General features: G+C 36.0%; 1 protein-coding gene across 6 annotated transcripts in view; it reads left to right on the top strand.

Annotated features, from left to right (window-relative positions):
- The window catches only part of Ralgapa1 (Ral GTPase activating protein catalytic subunit alpha 1), a 222137-nt gene that overhangs the window by 128779 nt on the left and 77011 nt on the right, over positions 1–16347 (top strand). For all 6 annotated transcript variants that reach the window (XM_042677921.1, XM_042677925.1, XM_042677922.1 and 3 more), the window contains exons 30-32: positions 111–179; positions 4169–4303; positions 9641–9824. In XM_042677921.1, coding sequence (XP_042533855.1) covers positions 111–179; positions 4169–4303; positions 9641–9824 — 388 coding nt within the window. The remainder of the gene's footprint in view (positions 1–110; positions 180–4168; positions 4304–9640; positions 9825–16347) is intronic.

Here is a 16347-nt window from a genome sequence, read left to right as displayed (position 1 = left end):
TAGGATTAATTTGTGGCAGTGGATTTTTTATCACTTTAGCATATAACAATTAAGTTTAAGACATATGAATTTAACATATTTTGAGCTTATTGATTTATTTTTGCTGACAGATCCTGATAGCCACTATCACTCATCTTTTGCCAAGTACAGAAGCTTCATCTTATGAAATGGACAAGAGGGTAAATTTTGTCTGACATTTAATATGTGGTTATGTAGAATACTTACTTTTAATAATTTAAGCTACATACATTTACATAATAAAATTAATGTATAATATATCTTCCCATTTTTGAATATAACTAAAGTATATTTCATGACACTGGAAAATTCTTTGACTCTCAAGATAGTAAAGAACCTTAGGGAATATTCTTTTCACTTAGAGTAATTTTGCTATATCCTGACAAAACATTTTGCTGTTATTCCTGAAAACTATTGATTCTGAGAAATTTACCACTTCAGAAGGGCAGTCACTTGTTTTTATATAGTCGTTATTGATGAAAAGTAAAGATATTTCAGGAAGCAAAGTACATAGAGGTATACATACCATTTAGGAGAAGATAGTCTATTCACCAAATTTTTACAAGTGACATTAACCATCATGAAATCATTGAGTCTTTTAATTATTTGATATTAGATTTATTAGTTTAAGTTGAGAAAAGGGAAAAAAGAAATTACAGAGATAGAGCCGGGAAACCTTAAAATTTTGTGAAAATTCTTCAAAATGATTTTTTAAGATGTTTAATTCAATGAGTTAAGACCAGTTTATGAAAAATTACTTAAGAAAATGTGAACTGAAGCTGGGCACCAGTGGCTCACATTTGTTATCATAGCTACTTAGGAAGCAGAGATCTGAGGATCACAGTCCAAAGCCAGGAGCCTGGTCAGGAAAGTCTGTGAGACTAGTATAAGCTAAGAAATCTCCAATAAGCTAAGAAAAAATGGGAACCAAGAGGAGTAATATGATCATTGTTATTAAAATTATCTATAAGAATTGACGTTTAGAAATATCAAATGGAATTCACAAGCAAGAAAAAGAATACAGGCAAAAGATGAGAATCATTAGTGCTAGGTGCATAGTTTAAGTGGCAAAACACTTTCCTAACAAGGCCCTGGGTTCAGTTCGTAGCACTGTAGGGGGGAAAAGCAGAACTATTGGAGGAATATGTATTTCAATTTTCTGTGCCCTTTGGGAATAGTAACCAACAGCAAACAGTTATAAATGTGATTATAAAATTCAAGTCTGGAAGTGAAATCTTGGCATTTAAATACGTAAGTAGTATTAAATTTGTGGGACTGTACAAGATCATGTAAAGAAAGACAACTGAGTAAGAAGAGTTTGCAAAATATGAGACAGTGAAGATTGACAGGGGATAAACAGCAGCAGAAGAATCAGTAAAAGTTACTGAAAGGACTCCTAGGAGAGGCAGAAAGAAAATCACTTTTATACAAATCAGCAAGCTCAAACAACAGCATATTTGAACAAATAGAGATACTCAATTATAGCCTAGCTACTTGACTAAAGAAATTTACCTTTCAACCTATATGTTCCAACAGACAGGATCATCATTCAGCATGATTTACCCATCTTTTGTGGGCTAGTTACAGATTTCTATGTTTTTCAGATATACCTTATTATTGTCATCTTGAGACATATATATCTGGCTTTCTTTTGTGAAAGATGAACAACAGAATATTATCTAAATATTCTATGTTGAATCCTAATACTTATTTAAAAAACTATCACCTTCCAAATTTCATTTTTATTGACAGCCATTTTATATATAAACAGGAATTTAGATAATGTCCTAAATACAAGAAGGCAAGTGTAATTTACATGATGAAAACAGCTGTAGTTGAGTGCACATAACAGTGCATCCTAATACTTTTTTGTTTTTGTTGTTTTTTTGGTTGTGGGGCCTGAACTCTGGGCCTAGGCACTGTCCCTCAACTCTTCAGCTCAAGGCTAGTGCTCTACCACTTGAGCCACAGTGCTGCTTCCTTCTTTTTCTGCTTATGTGGTGCTGAGGAATCAAACCCAGGGCCTCATGCATGCAAGTCAAGCATTCTACCACTGAGCCACCTTCCCAGCCCCTAATACTTTTAATTTTTTCTTGGTCAGGGTGGTCTTGTCTTATTAGAAGCTTGTTTATTACATATAGAAAGATACAGAGTTATTTTGTTTACTTTGTTTAATTATATTATCTCTTAATGTCTTTATGTAAGCCACCATATAAAGAGACATTTCTCATACATGGCCTTCAAATTGTTAGGATAGAAATAGCTGGTCCTTATATCTTAACTTTAACTTTGAAGAATATGAGCAAATTTTTCATGTGCAAGGAGTTTTAAATTTCTAAAACAGTTCATAATCACTGGTGAATATGGTCTTACAAGTTTAACGTGAAAAAGTTTCACTAAAAAAGTGAAAAGGGAGTCTGAGTGTTTTACACAATGGTAGAACACTCACTTAGCACCATAAAAGGCCTAGATACTGAAAGAAAAAGAAATTAAAAAAATTTTAATATATTGGATTGTGTGTATTATTTCACCTTCAAAAAACCTTTTTGACTTTGATGAGTATCTTTTAATCCTCACTTTACAGAGAGAGTTAAGACTTAGAGAGGTTAAGTCTCCCAGCTTCTTACACTTGTTACTAAATATTAAGCTGAAGAATGGAACCTAAAATTGGAAGACATATACCAAAATTGATATTCGTTCAGCTGACATCATTTTAGAACTTTCATTTGAGTTTTAAGTTAGAATGAAATTTTAGGTGTTGTTTTTTTAGTTTTAGTTGTTTAGCATACTGGGGATTGAACCAGGGCCTAATGAATACTATGCAAACAGCCTTCCATGTTTATGCTTCTCCATACCTGGGATGACGTACATAATGCCACTGCACCCAGCTTATTGGTTGAGAGTGGTTCTCATAACCTTCTACTAGTCATAAACTTTAATCCTTCTGATTTCAGTCCCCCAAGTATATAGGATCATGGCATAAGCAACCATTCCCTGCAAGGGAAAGAGTGGTATATTAAATTCTTCAATATTAGTATTTTTTTCCTTGTATTTTTTGTAGTTTTTTTTAAAAGGTACTCAATATGTTATTGGATATGTAAATATTCATGTTTTATATTCATTTTGAGTTAATTTTTTATTTGTGCCAATTCTGGGGCTTGAAGTCAGGTCCTAGGTGCCATCCCTGAGCATTTTTGCTCAAGAATAGTGCTCTACCACTTGAACTCTACTTTACTTTTGGGTTAAAAATTTTTTTAAAAAAGGTGATGTACAGAAAGGTTTCACTTACGTAAGTAGGTAATGAAATGTATTTCTTTTTGGACAGTGTCACCTCTTTCCTCTCTTTCTCTGTTTTTCTCTCCCAAACCCACAACCCACACACCTTCTCAACATAGTGTCTAATGAGTACCACTGCTGCATTTGTTCACCCTTTCTCTCTCCATTTTGGTAATTCCTGGCTTTTTGATGATTTATTTGGAGATAAGAGTTAATCTGAGGCAAACTGGCTTCAAACATCTCAAACCTTGATACTCATATCTCAGTCTCCTGAGTAGCTAGGATTACATGTGTGAGCCACTGGCAGAATTACCATTTTTGTCATTTATCAGTTTAGTTTATTAAGTTCGAAGTCTAATTTTTCTTTTAAACATTTGCTTATGCTTTTAACTTTAGCTTTTCCAAGTCTTAACTCTTCCTTTTTTTCCCCTTTCCTCCCCCCTCCTTTCCCTGCCTTCCCTTCTTCTCTGTCTGTCTCTGTCTGTCTCTGTCTGTCTCTGTCTCTCTGTCTCTGTCTCTCTCTCTCCCTCTCTCTCTCTCTCTCTCTCTCTCTCTCTCTCTCTCTCTTTCACTGGGCTTTGACCTCAGGGCTTCATGCTTCCTAGACTGGCACTATACCACTTGGGCCATCCCCATACCCTGCTTTTTTCTGGCAATTTTGGAGATGGAATCTGGCAAACTTTTCTGCTTTGGTTCCCCATTCAGGGATTCTCCAGATCTCAGCCTCCTTAGTATCTTAAGATTAATGGCATGAGCTATGTATATGTCAATAGTTGGACTTAGAATTAATGGTTTCTGAAATAAATTATGGAAGCCCAAGAATAAAGTGAAATATTCAATATTCATTATTTTCTCATTCTTATTATTGTTACAGTTGGTTGTATCCTTACTTCTTTGCCTTTTGGACTGGATTATGGCATTACCTCTAAAGACATTACTCCAACCAGTCCGTGCTGCAGGAACAGAAAATGATAAGACAGAAAAATCAGTCCTTAATTGCATTTATAAGGTAAGCTCTCTTGCTTGGTTTACTATTTACTTAATAACCAAAGGTTTTTAAGAAATATAGAAACAATTACAAAGAATATTAAGAGGGAGATTATAATCTGAAGAAGACAATCGAGATCAGGGATCCATATCAGATATCACTAGAAGACCAACTTAGTAAGTACAGGAGGAAAGGAAAGAAGAAAAACTTAGAAAAGCAGGAAAATGACAGGAAACACAATGTACCTCTCTATAATAATGATAAATATTAATGGGCTCAATTCACAATCAAAACAAAAAGAACTGCAGATTGGATCAGACAGCAAGATCCATCCATTAGTTGTGTTCAAGAGACCCATCTCACAGCCAAAGATAAAAACAAACTCCGAGTGAAGGGATGGAGCAAGATATACCATGTAAATGCTCCCAGAAAGAAGGCAGGAGTTGTCATCCTGATAACTGAAAAAATAAACTTTTCATTAAAATCAATACAAAAAGACAAAGAAGGACACTACATATTAACGCAGGGAACAATCCAAGAAGAGGATATCACCATTATCAATTTATACTCTCCAAACCTTAGTGCATCCAAATACATTAAGCAAGTACTCTCAGACTTACAGGAAAAAATAGATCCAAATACAATAATACTAGGAGACTTTAATACTCCACTCTCACTAAAGGACTGGCAAAGAAGCCTCCAAATTAAATGATGCTATACCTCGTGGACTTAATTGACATCTACAGAGTTTTTCATCCAACAAAAACCACAATACACATTCTTCTCAGTATCATGGAACTTTCTTCAACATAGACCATATTATAGTGCACACAAAGAATTTAAGCAAATACAAGAGGATCAACATAATCCCTTGTAGTCTATCTGACCATAGTGAAATCAAGCTAATTCTCAATAACAAAACATACCGTAGAAATTACTCAAATACATGGAAATTAAACAGCACCTTTCTGAGCAACACCTGGGTCACAGAAGAAATTAAAAAGTTCCTACAATTCAATGAAAATGAATATACATTACAAAGAAATCTTTGGGACATGTCAAAAGCAGTCCTGAGGGGCAAATTTATTGCTCTCAGAGCACACATCAAGAAAATAGAGACAGGGCTGGGAAGATGGCTCAGTGGTAGAGCGCTTGCCTTGCATGCATGAGGCCCTGGGTTCAATTCCTCAGCACCACATAAGCAAAAAGAAAAAAGGCGGAAGTGGTGCTGTGGCTCAAGTGGTAGAGTGCTTGCCTTGAGCTGAAGAGCTGAGGGACAGCGCCCAGGCCCAGAGTTCAGGCACCATGACCGGACCCAAAAAAAAAAAAAAAGAAAATAGACCAAGTAAATAATCTCATGATGCAACTAAAACTGCTATAAAAGCAAGAAAAAATTGAAGCTTAAACATATTAGACAGAGTGAGATAACCAAAATAAGAGCTGAAATTAATGAGATAGAGACTAAGAAAACTAAATTAATACAAAAGGCTGTTTTTAAAAAAAAAAAAAATCAGTAAAATTGATGGACCTCTGGCAAGATTAACTAAAAAAAGAGACTCAAATCAGTAAGATCAGAGATGCCACAGGAAAAATTACAACAAATACCCAATACTTCCAAACAATTATGAAGAACTATTTTCAGAATCTATACTCAGGAAGGAAAACCTAGCAGAAATGGATGAATTTTTAGAGAAATACAAATTGCCCAAATTAAACCAAGAAAAAATAAATCAATTAAATAAGCCAATAACTTATAATGAGATAGAGGACGCAATCAGATGTCTTCCAACGAGGAAAAGCCCTGGACCAGATGGATTCACTATGGAATTCTATAAGACCTAGAGGAACTAATACCTATACTCCTTAAGATCTTCCAAGAAATAGAAACAGAGTGAGCAATCCCAAACTCATTCTATGAAGCCAGTATTACACTCATCCCCAAACCAGGTAAAGATCCAACAAAAAAAAAGAGAGAACTACAGACAACACAGATGCAAAGCTCTTCAATAAAATTTTAGCCAACCTTATGGTCAAGTAGGCTTCATCCCAGAGATGCAGGGATGGTTTAACATATGTAAATCAAAATAAATGTAATTTATCACTTCAACAGATTCAAAGTCAAGAACTACATTATCTCCATTGACGCAGAAAAGGGTTTTAATAAAATACAACATTCAATCATGTTAAAAGCTCTGAAGAAAGCCAGGCACTGGTAGCTTACGCCTGTAATCATAGCTACTCAGGGGGATGAGATCTGAGGATCACGGTTCAAAGCTGGCCCAGGCAGGAAAGTCCATGAGACTTGTCTCCAATAAACTACCAGAAAACCAGAAGTGGTGCTGTGGCTTAAGTGGTAGAGTACTCGCCTTGAGTAAGCTGGGAGCTGAGGGACAGCACCTAGGCCCAGAGTTCAAGTCCCACCCCCCCCCAAAAAAAAAACCTCTGAAGAAAATAGGAATAGAAGGAACATTTCTTAAAACAATAAAACCATATATAACACACCAGTAGCCATTATTATACTAAACAGAAAAACTACAACCAATTCTCCTAAAAGGCAAGGATGCCCGCTCTCTCCACTTCTCAATATAGTTCTGGAATCCTTAGCTAGAGCAATAAGGCAAGAAAAAGACATTAAAGGGATCCACATAGGGAAGGAAGACCTTAAATTATCCCCATTTGCAGATGACATGATCTTATAACTTAACAAACCCCAAAACTCCACTCCTAAACTCTTAGAGCTTATAAACCACTTTGGCAAAGTAGCAGGATACAAAATTAACCCACAAAAATCAGTTGCCTTTTCTGAACACCAACAGTGTACAAGCAGAAAGGGAAATCAAGGAAATAACCCCATTTACAATAACCTAAAAAATGTCTAGGAATGAACCAAAGTTGTAAAGGAACTATTTAGTGAAATCTATAAAAGCCTAAAGAAAGAAATCATAGAGAACACCAGGAAATAGAAAGACCTTCCATGTTCTTGGATAGGCAGAATTAGTAATACAGTAAAAATGGCCATTCTGCAAAAAATGATACACAAACTCAATGCAATTCCCATCAAAATCCCAACGATGTTCCTTACTGAAACAGAAAAAAATAATCCAAAAATTCATATGGAACAACAAAAGACCTAGAATAGCCACAGCAATTCTAGGCAAAAGAAACAATGTGGGAGGGATCACGATACCAGATTTTAAGCTTTACTCTAGAACCATAATAACAAAATAGACCCAAAGACCAATGGAAAAAACTGGAAGATCCAGAAATAAAACCACCTTACTTGAAGTCAACTGATATTTGACAAAGGCACCAAAGACATACAGTGGAAGAAGCATAGCCTCTTCAACTATTGGTACTGGGAAAACTGTGCAGCCACTTGCAGAAAACTAAAAGTGGACCCCAGCCTGTCACCATGTACAAGCATCAACTCAAAATGGATTAAAGACCTTAACATCAAACCTGAAACTCTGAAGCTAGTAGAAAAGACACTTGAACTTACAGGCACTGGCAGGAACTTCCTGAACAGAGTACCAGGGTCACAACAAATTGCAGAGAGACTCAACAAATGGGACTACCTTAAAATAAAAAGTTTCTGCACAGCTAAAGACATAGCTACCAAACTAGAAAGACAGCCAACTAATTGGGAAAAAATATTTACCAGCAATATATCACACAAGGGCCTAATATCCATTATATACAGGGAACTTAAGAAACTAATCCTTCTAATCATTAAGGGAGCTAAAGGGACACTTCTCAGAAGAGATAAAAATGGCAAAGAAATACATGAGGAAATGTTCATCATCCCTGGCTGTAAAGGAAATGCAAATATAAACAACTCTGAGATACCATCTCACCCTAGTCAGAATGGCCCACATCCTAAATTCAGCCAATGACAAATGCTGACAGGGATGTGGAGAAAAGAGGAACCCTATTGCATTGCTGGTGGGAATGTACACTAATAAAACCACTCTAGAACTTCCTCAGAATGCTAAATATAGACCTTCCCTATGACTCAGCCATACCACTCCTAGGCATCTATCCTGAGCAACAGGAACTGGAATACAAGGACACATGCACTTCCATGTTCATTGCTGCACTGTTCATAATAGCCAAGATACGGAAACAACCCAGATGCCCCACTACAGATGAATGGATCCAAAAATTGTGTTACCTATATACAATGGAATGTTATGCAGCCATTAGAAAGGAAAAATATAAGGAAACTGGATGGAACTAGAAAAAAATCATTTTTTGAGTGAGGTAAGCTAAGAGCAGAGAGAAAAATGGCACATGGTCTCTCTGATATGTGGATGTTAAATCCAGAATGCAATGAGATATGACAAAGTAAACAGGACTCAAGAAACAAAGAACCTCCACTCAATTTGTTGTATCATTACTAAATGACTCCATGTTTTTGACCATATATATGGGATATAAACGTGCACATCTGAGGGAAGCAAGGAGGAGGGCATAGAATCAGAGGGAAATAGGAAAAAATACAGCAGAGGGGCCCATCAGCTGGACATTGGTGGAAATGAACCAAGCAAATCAAGGGCAGTAATGGGAGGGAGGGAGGAAATGAGAAGGAACAGCTTACAGTAAGCAAAAGGAAAGAAATGTACATATTACCCAATGTGGAAGAAATAGTTGTATTGTCAAAGCTCATAGAATTTACAAACATTAAAGACCATGATAATGACAATTTGCCTCATGAAGGTTAAAATGTGTTTGTGACTTAAGTATCACTATCTCACAATACTGTGAAATCTGTGAAATTTATATAATCACTTAATCTCAATAAAAAATTAAATATATATATAGAAACGTCTATAACATTTTCATTGTTTTACAGTTAGTTATTTTTGAAGAATGTAGGTTTACCTGACAATACCTAAAGGCACTTTAAAAGTACTTCCTAAATACTACATTATCTCACCACGAAATTTTGAAAGGAGTTAGAATCACTAGTGAAATTTTATTTTCTCCTTTTCTTAAGAGATATTAAATTTTACCGTGGTTTAAGAAGTAAATTTTAAATTATGTTTTTGCCATGGTCTTATGTTACCATTTGCTTCTTTTTGTTTTAAATGTATTTGCTTTTATTTAAAAGTACAACTTGGGGGCTGGGAAGGTAGCTCAGTGGTAGAGTGCTTGCCTTGCATGCATGAGGCCCTGGGTTCGATTCCACAGCACCACATAAGCAGAAAAAGCCGAAAGTGGCACTGTGAGTCTAGTGGTAGAGCACTAGCCCTGAGCTGAAGAGCTGAGAGACAGCACCCAGGCCCAGAGTTCAGGCCCCACAACCAGCCAAAAAAATAAGTAAATAAAAGTAAAACTTGGTATTTTCTTTTCCTTTAGGTTTTACATGGTTGTGTGTATGGAGCTCAGTGTTTTAGCAATCCAAAGTATTTTCCAATAAGTCTGTCTGACTTAGCATCTGTAGATTATGATCCTTTTATGCATTTGGAATGTTTGAAAGAGCCTGAACCTCTACATTCTCCTGACTCGGAACGCTCTTCTAAACTCCAGCCTGTAACCGAAGGTAACATCAGTTCTATTGTGGACAGTAACTACTTGGGTTCTTGCTAGGTGTGATTTGAGGCTGTGTGTTAAAATAATGAAGAACAGAATGTTTTTCTTTGTAGTTGTTTTTTGTTTACCTATACATGAACATTCTACCATTTTAGCTTAAGAAGTAATTTCATATGTATAATTACTGATATTAATGTGATAATATTCTTTTTATACTTCTGGCTCATTCTTAGAAATGCTTTTTTATATTTTATCTTACACATCATCGGATTTATATCAAATAAGAGAACTTTAAAGTCTGATAAACTTGTCAGTCTGTTTCCTTATTTGTGAAATACAGATAACATTAGTTCCATAAGTTGTTTGAGGATCAAATGAGATTATATGCATAAGTATACTTTACACAATCCCTGGCATATTGTAGACTCACTACAAACTTTTTTTTAAGCAGTACTGGAATTTGAAATCAGAGTCTCATGCTTGCTAATCAGGCACTGTTTACCTCTTGAACCACAATTCCAGCTCTTCAATAACTTTTTTTTGTCAGTTGTGGGGCTTGAACTCAGGGTCTGGACACTGCCCCTGAGTTGTTTTGCTCAAGGGTAGCTCTTTACCACTTGAGTCACTTCTGGCTTTTTTTTTATTAGTTTACTGGAGAGAAGAGTCTCATGGACTTTCTTTCAACTAGGCTGGCTTTGCACCAACTGTCCTCAGATCTCAGCCTCCTGAGTAGTTAGGATTACAGGCATGAGCCACCAGTACCCAGCTCCCAGCTTAATAACATGTTTTGGTTTTGTGCTTTTTTTTGTTTTTGTTTTTGTTCTTGTTTTGTCAGTCATGGGGCTTGAACTCCAGGCCTAGGTGCTGTCCCTCAGCTCTTCAGCTCAAGGCTACTGTTCTACCACTTGAGCCACTATGCTACTTTTGGCTTTCTGTTTATATGGTGCTGAGGAATCAAACCCAGGGCCTCATGCATGCAAGGCAAGCACTCTGCCACTGAGCCACCTTCCCAGCCCTCAGTAACATGTTTTTAATCCACATTTTAAAGCCATTTTGACTTCTGAAAGCTTTAGTTTATTTGCTGACAGGACATACATAAAATCTTACAAGAGTGTAAAAAGTAAGGGAGACATTTGGAATTAGTATTAATAGTATTTTAATAGCAAATTAACCTTTACAAAAGGCCTGTTTCTATAAAGAACTTCCTGGAATACACTCATGCACATTGATATATCATTGTGACTGTTTTTGAGTAACAGTAACGTTGAGTAGCAACAAAAATCATTGGCCCACAGAAATGAAACTTTATCACCCTTCATACAAATTGTTTACTGATCCTTGGCATTATTAGATTGATTTGATTACCTTAGAAAAAGATCACTCATGAGCTGCTAATAGTTTAAACTGAACTTTTAATTTCTCTACTAAAGAACAGTAGTGGGAATAGAAAGGAAAGTAGACCTGAGAAATATTTAAAACTCTTTAGTGATAGGGGAGAGAAAAGGAGGAATTCAGAGTAATTTTGTGTGTGTGTATTGTTCCTGGGCTTAAACTCAGGTCATGGGCATTGTCCCTGAGCTTTTTTGTGCCCAAGGCTAGTGCTTTAACCATTTTGAGCCACAGCACCATTTCTAGCATTTTGGTTAGTTAATTGGAGAGTCTCGTGGACTTTCCTGCCCAGCCTGGCTTTGAACCACAATCCTCACATCTCAGCCTTCTGAATATCTAGCTAGCACCTAGCTCAAGAGTGATGTTTGACTGGTTCTGACTTGGGGCTTGTTTAGATGTTTTCCCCAAACCACAGCACGAATATAAATAAGAGTGCAGTTTAGAAGGAAAAATTGAGGAGAAGACTATATTGAATATAATTTGCTTTGGAGTCTTTTGTACTATTTGTATAATTACCCCCCACACACACACGTGCTCACATGTGCACATATACACACATACACATATGCACACATACCTAAATCTTAGCAAAAAGATCTTTGTAGGAATATAGGTATGTATATGATTCAATTCTGAGAAGAAAAATTGGCAAAGGAAAAAATAGTTGTGAGAAAACGTCAGAAATCATGAAAGGAAAAAACTGAAAAGCAACAAGAACAAAAACAAAAACTGGCCAACAGTTAGAGAAGTTGAATATAAAAGGACTTATAGGGAAGTAGAAGGCAGAAGCTTATGAGCTTAAGTAAAAGGTAAGGAAGTAGAGCCATTTTACAGAGAATACATTTTCCCCCTAGTGCTAGGGATCAAACCCAGCTTCATGCCTATGGTAGGCAAGTGCGCTACTACTGAGCTACATTACCAATGTCATCCCAAAAGTGTTCTTTATAGAATGACTATTGTAGGTGGGTGGGTAGGAGGATGGGGAGACAGACAGACAGATGAATACATATATACATACATACTAGTGCCTCATACCTGTAATCCTAGCGACTTGGGATGCTGAGAATGGGAAGAGCACAGTTCAAGGCCAGCCTGGACAGAAAAGTTTACAAGACCCCTTCTTAACCCACAGTTAAGTATATGGGTACATGCCTGTTGTCTCAACTATGTGGGAGGTTAAGAATGGTAAGATGTGGTTCTAAACCAGTCCAATGAGAAGTCTGTGAGACTGTATCACAACAGAAAAAGGTGACACCATGCACAGTCATCCCAACCACTGTTGAAAGCCTAAAAGTAGATGGCTCACAATCCAGCCACATGCCCAGGCATTAATCCATGCAAGAAAGGGCTGGAAATTGAGTCCTAGTGGCTAATGCCTATACCAGCTATTCAGGAGGTTGAGATTCAAAGGTATATAGTTCAAAGCCAGCCTAGACAGAAAAGCTTTCAAGACTCTTATCTCCAAATAACTACCAAAAAAGCACAGCTTGGGGCTGGGAAGATAGCTCAGTGGTAGAGCACTTGGCCTTGCATGCCTGAGGCCCTGGGTTCAATTCCTCAGCACCACATAAGCAGAAAAAGCTGGAAGTGGCGCTGTGGCTCAAGTGGTAGAGCGCTAGCCTTGAGCTGAAGAGCTGAAGGACAGCGCCCAGGCCCAGAGTTCAGGCCCCATGACCGGACCCAAAAAAAAAAAAAGCACAGCTTGGGTTTTGCTCAAGTGCAAGATTTATTAGAGCACCAGTAGAGGAAGCACAGGACTCTAGAGTTCAAAGCTGGAGTTCAACTTTACTTGAGAAAGAGAAACTTGCTTGGAAAAAAAAAAAAGTAGGTAAGCTAAAGAATAATTCATAGCCAGGCATGGTGGCACATGCTTTAGTCTTATTAATTTGGGAAGAAGGGGAAGGAGATGTGCAAGTTTGAGCATGGCCTGGTCAACATAGTGAGACTCTAACTAAAAATATTTTTTAAAGATAATTTGGAATTAAAGGAATTTTGAAGATGGAGTGTTGAATTGATTTATAATTAAGTGCAGTCCATGAGGGAATGAGCTGAAATGCATTGGTGATAGAATTAGCTCTTCATCTGGGACTAGAAAAATAAAAATAAATTAACAGAGTTGACTGGAGTTATTGAAAGCACAATAGAAAATGGAAACCAAGTTTTAGTTGTACCAATCAGTAATTAAAGAGATTGATATAACACAAATATAAGGAAACTATAGATTTCAGAATATTGGTATGTGGTTTAGCCATGAAACCCAGTCCTATAAATATTGAAGTACTGCTAGTAATGACTAATAATTTAGAAGACAACTGAGTAATATAGAGAGGCAAAAAGTATATGTGATTTGTGATCTTAAAAAAAAAAAAGTAGAGCAGTGATTTTCAGCCCAAGCTGCTCTTTAGAATACTAATGTGTTCCGTAGAAGTTTTGATATATTATTCTAAGATTGTTGGACTTTTAAGAACTCTGCTTACGACTAACATGTAGCCATGGTTGAGAACCTCTGAGAGAATCAGCATATTAAGACTATGGACTATAATTCTTCTGTTTTTGTAGCTAGTAGAACTTCTTCAAATAAATTTTATAAGGAAGCCCAATTTTTAATTTTTTTTTTCAGTACCACCATTTGAACTCAGGCATGAAAAAAATTTGAAATAAGGGCTCAATTCTTGACCTTTTGTGTACTGAGACTAATTTGTCAATTTCACACTTCCTATTTGTACTAAGATGACAGGCACAGGCCACTGTGTCTCTCTCAGTTGTGAACTTTTCTACCCAGGCTGGCCTGGAACTTCAGTTGTCCCTATCTCAGCCTCCCAAGTAGCTAGGATTATAGGTGGAGCTTAACTTTTAAATCTTTATAAAGTAGAACTGCAGCAGAGGGGAGCCCTGGGATGCGGCAGTGTCTGGTATTTTCCAGAACCCACTCCAGGGACTCTCCAAAATAAAATATCTGATTTAGTGTTCCAATCAAAGAAAGGTAAAGTTGACAAATTAATACAGCAAAGAATTTAGACAATAATTAATTTAGATAAATTATTATTTTCATAGTAAATTAGTATTTTACAAAGTTATGTGAAAAAATGGTTCTTTGCATTTGCAAAGGTAGGAAATGGTAATTTTTCATTATTTTAACTTTTTTAAACAGTGCAGGGAGTGGAGTTAGAAAAGTTTTTATGTATCTCATACACAATTTACTGTACATTATCAAATAGTCCAGTGAATGTAGATAGAGGAAAAGTTATACATAGATGAACTTATATCAGATATTCTTTGTACAATTATTCCCTAATGTTTTAAATTGTTCTCTTTGGATTTTATCAAAGATATTGAAAACCATATCAATGCAGAATTTTTTAGGAACAGCCATGAGTTATCAGCAGGTGATTCTCTAAACTGTAGTGAATACATGCTGTGGGTGGTTTTTATACTGTGGCTAAAATGACTAATCATTGTGCTCATGTTGAAGGCATGCTTCATCATCATCAAGCACTTTTTTAGGCAATGAATTCTAAACATAGAGTATCCCTAATCAGCTCAATATTGGCTGAAACAAGTCTGATTTGAGAACTATTGGCAGAAGTAGCTATAATTATTAAATTTACTGCAGAATAAGACAAGGTAGTGAAGTTGGCTTTTTGTCAAATGGTAAAGTAGTCTTATTAGCAAAAAGTCATCATTAGCAGAGTCAGAGGAGGCTCCAAAGGATTCACTCTGCCCTAATTATAGTTTCACCTATACATACTATGCAAAGCTAATATTTAAAGCATTTGCCAAAATTAACTTCTTCTGCATGTTCTTTTACAGTACAGTGAATTGCAGCAGCTTTTTATGTCTTGCTGCTTTTGTGTGCCATAATAATCTGTAATTATGGGTTTGCCGCAAATGCTGTAGGGTTTGTTTAATCTGACAATCTGAAAAGACAACCCTGAATAGGCTTATTTAAATGAATGCTAGTTACACAAAGCCTTAGAAGCATCGATATCTTCATTTTGCATTTTCTCACTAGACTGATTATTTTTAAATTTCATTTTGAATTTCTAAACTAGAGAATTTTGTGTCTTTTTTATACCTAACCTAAGAGAAATATGTATGTTCCATGGTTTATTGCTCTAAAGAAATCTAATTGCCCAATTAACATATGGAAATATCTAAAGATCTTTCTTTCCTTTTATACATATACATACATACCATCCTGAATTTAGAGCAGCAGCTTGGCCTACATCTGAAATTTAGATTTATCCTTTAAGTATTTTCAATGTTAATAATTACAGTCAGTTTGTGAATAAGCTCTTTTAAACTTCATTCCCACTGTTTCTTCCCTTGGGAAGAAGGTTAGGATGGTCTGGTAGCTGGACTTGTGGGGGTTGTGTTTTAGGGAAAAAACGGACTCATTTTTAGAGTTTATTTATGAGTAATTTGAAGGAAAATAAAGCTTATAAAACCAGTGCTTATTATAGTGTTCTCAAAAATGGCTTATATTGTTTATAAGTTTTTAACTCACTTTTAGAAATGTTATTCTTACAGAAAAAAAGTTTAAGAAATATTACGTAGTTTGTCTATGTTCACAGAGAAAACCAAAGTCTGTGAATCTTTCTGTTCTTATTTTTATGAAATTATTCTTTGTCTTCTTTAAAACAAACATTTATGCTCTGAAAAGATTCAGTATTAAAAAAAGATTTAGTATTTAAAATGTTTATTTAAATAAACACTGAATGGGAAGAAAGGGAGAGGAAAGAATTTTTTAAAATCCTGAATCAAAATTTTTAAGTAGTTAATTGTAATATTTCATTACTATTTAAAAAATCATTTAGTCAGGTGCAGGTGGCTCATGCCTGTGATCCTAGCTACTCAGATGGCTGAAATCTGAGGATTATAGTTTAAAGCCAACTGCCAGCAGAAAAGACTATGAGATTCTTCAATTAACCACCAAAAAGCTGGAAGTGGAGTGGTGGCTGAAGTGGTAAAGTGCTAGCCTTAAGCACAGATAGTTAAAGGACAGTTCCCAGGCCCAGAGTTCAAGCATCTGGACCAATATGGGGCTTTTAGTTGATCTTACTCAGTTGATCTTATTTAATAATGTAGGCTAATACTGTGTTCTGTGAGTGTATTGGGGCTTAAACTCAGGGCCTGGGCATTTG

Source organism: Dipodomys spectabilis, unplaced genomic scaffold (assembly GCF_019054845.1).
Source record: "Dipodomys spectabilis isolate Male_0828 unplaced genomic scaffold, ASM1905484v1 ptg000042l, whole genome shotgun sequence".
In the NCBI taxonomy this organism is placed as follows: domain Eukaryota; kingdom Metazoa; phylum Chordata; class Mammalia; order Rodentia; family Heteromyidae; genus Dipodomys; species Dipodomys spectabilis.
The sequence above is the reverse complement of the archived record's forward strand: the minus strand, read 5'-3'. Positions and strand labels throughout refer to the sequence as shown.